The 7,030-nt window shown below is 40.4% G+C and overlaps 1 protein-coding gene across 2 annotated transcripts in view; it reads left to right on the top strand.

Annotated features, from left to right (window-relative positions):
• The first annotated feature begins 469 nt into the window (after positions 1 to 469).
• The window catches only part of PRCP (prolylcarboxypeptidase), an 82,455-nt gene continuing 75,894 nt past the window's right edge, over positions 470 to 7,030 (top strand). The window contains exons 1-2 of one of the 2 annotated variants that reach the window (XM_023739760.1): positions 470 to 693; positions 4,780 to 4,785. In XM_023739760.1, coding sequence (XP_023595528.1) covers positions 512 to 693; positions 4,780 to 4,785 — 188 coding nt within the window. In that variant the 5' untranslated portion in view covers positions 470 to 511. The remainder of the gene's footprint in view (positions 694 to 4,779; positions 4,786 to 7,030) is intronic. The other variant, XM_023739761.1, reaches the window with a different exon arrangement.

Here is a 7,030-nt window from a genome sequence, read left to right as displayed (position 1 = left end):
TGCCTCGTGATACATCGGCGTGTGGTGAACAATGAATAATCACCGCAGCTATTATCATTACGTGAGGTTTGCAGAGGGCAGGGGTGTGGTGATAGAATTGAGGCGACTAGGACAGGGTCTGGCAGTGAGGGGGATATGGGGGGACCAGTTCGAGACGCATATTTGGTGGGAGGATCTAGGTAAGGATAGGTAGGATGTGGCCGTGAAGTAGGAAGTGCCTCTAAGGTGATAGGAGCAGACTTGCTGGGTGGCCGCAATGAAGGTGAGCTCCGAAGAGTGGACGGCACGGGAGGAAGTGTAGAGTGGAGGCAGCGCCTTCGGGACCTGGGGCTGCGTGGGTAGGGTGACGGGGTTAGGTCGGCGGCGCAGAGGGGCTGAGTGGCTTTGGGTGTCCCCGGGGAGGAGCCGGTCTGCGGCGGGCGGAGCTTCGGGCAGGGCTCCGCTCAGGCTGCGCGCGTCTGCTTGCCTCCCTCCGGCTCTTCCACCCGCACTGCAGCCGCCAGCCTGAGCCATGGGGCTCTTCTCCCTCCTGCTTCTGCTTCTGCTTCTGCTTTTGCCCCTCCTGGCGCCCGGGGCCGCCATCCCCCGATCGCCGGCCCTGAGGTCCCTCGGCCGCCTGCACTTACCAACCAGACTCACATCTCGCCCCACTGTAGCCAGGAACTACTCGATTCTCTACTTCAAACAGAAGGTAAGCGGTCGGGTAGAGCTGGAGGGTCGGGGGTGGGGACGGGGAGTGGGGTAGTTGGGGTTTTGCTGCCCTCGGTCCAACCGCCCGAACCCCAGCCCGGTAGAGCCTTGGCACCAACCCAGCTCCGGACTTCCCAAATCCTACCCGCTAACTCCCGCCCTACCCTGCAAGCCGAAATTCAGACCCCTCTAATGCCTGGGACCTGTCAGGTTTTTGGCACACACTTTCCGGAGGATGGCCTCAAGTCCCAGTTCTGTTTAAAATCTCTCCTTGCATTATCAGTAATTTAGTATCAGTCTCTGACTCCACACTCTTGATTCAGGATCTTCTGTAATGGGCCACGACAGTCTCTTGCTCCCAAAATATGCCCCAATCCAAACTCCCTTGACACCCCCCCCCCATTCAAATTATTTAATGCCAGCAATGGCCCCTACTCCAAGCTGACAGTCATCTTTTGTCCCAAGGCAACCCCTAAATACGAATTCTAATAAACTTTACCTATTAGATAATATCTAATATCTATCCAACCTAAAATGCCAGTCTGCCATCTCATGCTCACCTCAAAGTTGGTTTTGTAGACCTTTTATTGAGAGTATTTGGCCTTCCCTATTCTCTGAACAACTGAAAATATGAAACCCATGCTTGTAAAGGACGTTGTAGGTGTATGTGAAGATTTGGTGGTGGTAGTGAGGGTGGTGGGGGTTAGTGTCTCTTTGGTTCTGAACATTGAGTTTAGAGGTTTAAGGTAGGCTTGATGCTGTTGTGCTTGGCTGCAAGATTGGGTTTTCTTGGATGTGAAAGTAGACCCTGTGTGAAATGACAGAATTCCTTACAGTTCTGCATTTCTGGTAGCCTGGGTAGACGTAGGCAGAGATTTGGGAAAGGTTGGGGTTAGAAATAGTGAGAAAGCCTAAGGCTTATATTTAGGAGTCAGGCCAGAATTCCATACTGCTAGCTGTGTGACCTTGGGCAGGTTATATTACCTCTCTGAGCCCAGTTTCTTGATCTGGATTGTGGTGATGGTTAAATGAGAGCAAATAACATGTCCCCAGCAAAGTGTCTGGCTTTGAGTAGGCACTTATTAAACGCATGGTTACTGCCCTATGTGAATATTGATTGCAAATTTGGGATAGAGGGATGGCATGTACTTCTTGAATAACTTATAAGAAACCATTTCTAACACAGATGTTTGAATTAGAGTTTATGAGGAAGAGAAAGTGTTTTAATTTTAGCAGAGGCACCAGGAAATGGGTCTTTTCCTTGGGTAATTCACTTAACTCTCCTGGCCACAATTTTTGTATTTATAAATTGAAAGGTTTGGACTAGGACTAGTGTGTTTCATACTTTACTGGGGAAAATCAAGGGCTCTTTGGGGAGCTGTCTTAGAGGGACGGTGGTGAAGGCCAAAGTGGAGGCCAAGTAACGGTGCTCAAGTACTCCCACTCTCCCTGGCCCTTTTCAACCAGAGTGCTCTGCTTTATATATATATATATATATATGTATGTATATATATATATATATATATATATATATATATATATGACTGTTTTCAGGGTTTCATTGCTAAAGTAAAATTGGAGAACTGTTTGACTAAAGAATCTGTAAAATCCCTTTGGGAATGATAAGAAAGAACTATCAGCAAGAAAAGGAGAAGTATAATGGTAGAAGGGGTTGAAAGATCTGTTCGTTTCTAATTTATATCCCTTCATTGTAGGTTCTTTTCTTAGCCACTTCACTCTTTAGAAATATAGCTTAAGGCCAGTTCTTTCTCTGTTTTTTGTAATTTGCAAAATCTGTTTGTCTTTATTCAGCTATCTTTGGTCCTTTGGTTTATATTTAGGACAAATATCTTTATATTATATTTTGGGATACAGATTCCACATATGTATTTATGACTATAATAATAATTTTCCTTACATTGAGGTCTATTTCTTTTTTTTGAGAAAGATTTCCACATATGTATTTATTGCCTAATAATAGTTATGTTGCTATTTTCTGGACCATAGATTTTTAGTTGGGGCTAACTGTATAAACTCACCTTTAATTTTTTTTAGTTAGAGTACATGACTTTTAAAGTAAACTTTGTAAGACTTGGTTTTTTGTTTGAAGTTTAGTTTTTGTCAAGTTTTATGATGATCTTCTTTATCTGCAGTTATGTCTATCCGACTGACTGAGCTAATCCTAGCTTCCTCATATGCCCATGGGCTTCCTGAGCGGTCTTGGTGAAAAGGCTTGGCCCATGGCCCTTTCTTTTCCCTGCCTATAATTCCTTCCTAACTGATTGCTTGCAGGATAAAGGCCAAACTCCTTGGCATGGAATCCATTGTTCCTTACCACATGACCCCAGCTGGCCTTTTCAGCTTCATATCCTGCCACAGATCCCCCTCTCCACCTCCATACACATACATTTTTAGCAACATAGAGCACAGACCCAAGTGAATTTACTGTGTCAGAAATTCTGCCTGGAATGCTGTTCTTCTTCTCTACTTGTTTAACTTACACTTCTATCCCCAGCTCAAATATCACCTCTTCTGTGAAGCCTTCTTGACTTCTTTAGGACAATTTAGTTGGTCTTTTCTTTACCTGCACACTTACTATTTTGCTTTTTGTCCCTCCAGCTAGATAGCACTCTCCAATACTTACCTGAGCCCATAACAATTGTGAAGTTTATTGAGAGTGAATGAATAACTATCCAAAGGAAACCTAAACAAAGCAAAGATTAGTATAATTTGATTGACACAAGTCATTTTTTGTTTCTTTTCTTTCCATTCTTTACAAATTATTTTTCCTCCTTCTTCCTCAAGAGTCTTCAAATGATGATTTGATAGGGATATTTGATTTCTTTCCAATTGAATTTTATTTCATTTTTTTTTTTTGAGAAAAATTTCCACATATGTATTTATTGCCTGATTGTAGTTACATTGGTTGCCATTTTCTGGACCATAGATTTTTAGTTGGGGCTAACTGAATCAGGAGACCAGAGAAAAGATAGCACATCACTTGGATATATCAAGGCTGTAGGTACATGTGTGATGCCAGTGTTGTACAGGGCTCCCTGGGATGCATGGAATGTATTTACAGTGTTTCACTACATCTGATTCCCTCCCCTCTTGCCTTCCTTTTTAGGTGAGAAAGTAAGTCCTGAGGGCATTTACTACATGATGCAGTGGGGAAGGAACATGGTCTTTTCATACCACTGTTTTTCTCAGTGGTAATATCTACCAAGGTTGTTTTGAAGGTTAAATATGGTAACATATAAAAGCACATTCACAGTGCCTGGAACATGGTAGGAACTTAAGGAAATTAATAGAATAAATGCTAGTTTCTTCCTCACTCTGCCCTAAAACCATGTTCTCCACACAGTGGTTATACATTTCAGATTAATCCAGACATGTGGCAGTTAGGGTAATACCTCTTCTAGAAGCTAGTGGTCAGTCATCTGTACCCAACTATTCCTATTAATTACTGATTAATTCTTATATTAGAATTCTGTATCTTGGCCTTGTATTGTAAATTCAGCTCATGGCCACTGACTCCTGCCAGAGCCTTCCCACAGCTACCTACTTCCTTGTCTGCTGTGGCACTAAGCTATCTCTACATCCGTTACAGTTCTGCTTTCAATTCCTATTCTAGTTTCCCCTTTTCCACTTTAGTCACAGTGGCCCTGGTAAAAGTGGTTGTGGTTGGGCCCCTTGGAAGGACCTATGGCTGTTCTTCTCCTCCTCTTTTTATTTTATTTTTTTCCACTTCTCCGTTTATTAGTGATTCACTTGTTGATGGCTTTCCCCTTAGGCCTAGGGTATGCTCTCACAAATACGTGAATTTTGAGCTGAGTTCTATTTTTGGCAACATAGAATCATTGTTGGAGGGGTCTTAGAGATCATGTAGTTCACTCCTTAGATATGATGAATTGACCTTGATCTGAATTCTGGAGGATCAGGAAATTGATTTGGTCTTAGAGCTTGAATATGATAGCAGTGAAGAACATAGCCTTTAAAGATAAAACAGGTTTGGGATAGAATCCTGTTTCTGCCACTACCTGAGTTACTTCACACAAGTTTATTTAACCTCTCTGAGCCTCCATTTCATGATCAGTAAAATGGGGATAATTATATCATCTCACAGATTTGTTGTGAAATGAGGTGGTACGTGTAAAGTGCTTACTTAGCAGAGTGTATATCACTTAATAAACACTCAATAAATGATAAATATTAATTTTATTTTATCTTGCAGTTTGTTAATGTATATAGTTTTAATTTACCCCCCTTTCACTCAGAAAAAAATATTTAAATCATTCTTTATTATACCTAAAATACTCTATTGTTATTGCTGTTAGGTGCCATTGAGTTGGTTCTGACTCATAGTGACCCTGTGTAGAACAGAATGAAACACTGCCCGGTCCTGCGCCATCTGCACAATCTTTGTTATGCTTGAGCCCATTGTGTCAATCCATCTCGTTGAGGGTCTTCCTCTTTTTCACTGACCCTCAATTTTACCAGCCTTAATGTCCTTCTTCAGAGACTGGTCCCTCCTGATAACACATCAAAGTTCGTGAGACAAAGTTTCACTGTCCTCGCTTCTAAGGAGCATTCTGGCTGTACTTCTTCCAAGACAGAGTTGTTTGTTCTTCTGGCAGTCTGTGGTATATTATTCTAGAAAACGTAAAAATCTATGTGGACTTTTTTTCTGTTACATAAATAATACATATGTGTTTTCTTTATCAGTGGGATATGATTTCACAGGCTTGTGGCAGAGGGGTATTTATTTTTTTTCCCTCTCTAGAAGTCATTTTCTTTCACACAGAACTCTGATACATAAAGAGAGGCCTATGAAGCTTTTTTTTTTTTTTTTTAATGATACTTTGAGTTTTGGTAAAATGTGGAGGGGAAAAATACGAAAAGGATTGTATCCTTTTAGATTTTTGCAGGTACTTTCTCTTCTTTATAATAATATTAAATCTAACACTTTCTGATCACTAAGTTTTCACTGTTTTACCAGCCTGTGTTACCATGGTTAATGCTAACATACAATTTCAGTAAAATTTAATTTTAGGTTTTGCACTGTCTTGTTTATATCCTTGTGTCAGCAGATTGTGGGGTCTTTGTGCTTTAGAGGGTCTAAATACTTAACTCATTTTGAAACTTTGGGTTCTACTATCAGCTCTGCCTCTAACTTACTTCATAACCTTGGGCATGTTGCTTAACTCTATAGATTTTAGTCTACTAATTTGTAAGATAAGGGGATTTGATCTCTGATGCATCTGTAATTCTGTTTCCTGAGTGCTCCGTCTACAGGGTACTGCATTAGGAGTTATAGGGACATGGGCACAGGTTCCATTTTTTGCTCTACTATTAACTGCCTTCAGTGAATTGAATCTAGCCAGTTTTTCCATCTTGACTTTGAATAAGACACAGAAACATAAAGTGTTTTTTAAAGTAAAAATTAGCTCTACCATTGGCAAAGTATTTATAGCATAGAGCATTGTATTTATGTTTATGATTTTAAAGTTTTCTTTGTTATCAGTGGACTGGAGAAGAAAGAAGAATCATAGGTAAAAAAAAGGCCTTGAAGATGTAAGTCTTACCTTATTTGTCTTCATTCCCACTGCCTTGTGTAGTGCTTCCTACATAATAGTTCTCAATAAAGATTATTTGAATTAAAAAAATTGACCATAAATTAAAATGAACAAGGACTAAGAGGTGGAAGAGTAAAATGAAATATGCAGGCATAACTGTCTAAATATATCAATAATAATAATAATTGCTACCATTTATTGAAAATTTCATATGCCTTAGGTCCTATGCTAACCACTTAATAGATACTCCCTTATTTAATTCCTATAACTGCCCTATGAGGTAGGTACTGTTACTATCCCATTTTATAGGTGAGAGAACTATCATACAGAGAAGTTAAGTTACATGTCCAAGGTATACCGCTTATCTGTTTTTGTTCTACTGAAAGTAAACTCTGATGAATTTTTAGTTCTAAAATAAATGTCATTACCTTGTTTCTTGTGCTAGTCAGGATAGGCTGGGTTATGCTAACGTAGTAAAACTCCAAACTTTTAGTGACTTAACCCCACAAAAATTTGACTCATTCTGTAATGTCCAATGTGAGGAGCAGGGGGCTCAGCTCATTACAGTTATTCAAAGATAGAAGGACCAGTGGAGGTACCTCTCAATATATTCTTTTATAATCACTGTAACAGTGGAAAAGGGACATGGAGGGTTTTTGTACCAGCATTTAAATGCTCCAGCGTGGAAATGACATATGTCATTTCCTCTCATTATTCATTGTCAGAACTGGTTACATGGCTGCACCCAACAACAAGAGGGTGGC

The sequence above is a fragment of the Trichechus manatus genome, unplaced genomic scaffold (assembly GCF_000243295.1).
Source record: "Trichechus manatus latirostris isolate Lorelei unplaced genomic scaffold, TriManLat1.0 scaffold00140, whole genome shotgun sequence".
Taxonomy (NCBI): domain Eukaryota; kingdom Metazoa; phylum Chordata; class Mammalia; order Sirenia; family Trichechidae; genus Trichechus; species Trichechus manatus.
The sequence above is the reverse complement of the archived record's forward strand: the minus strand, read 5'-3'. Positions and strand labels throughout refer to the sequence as shown.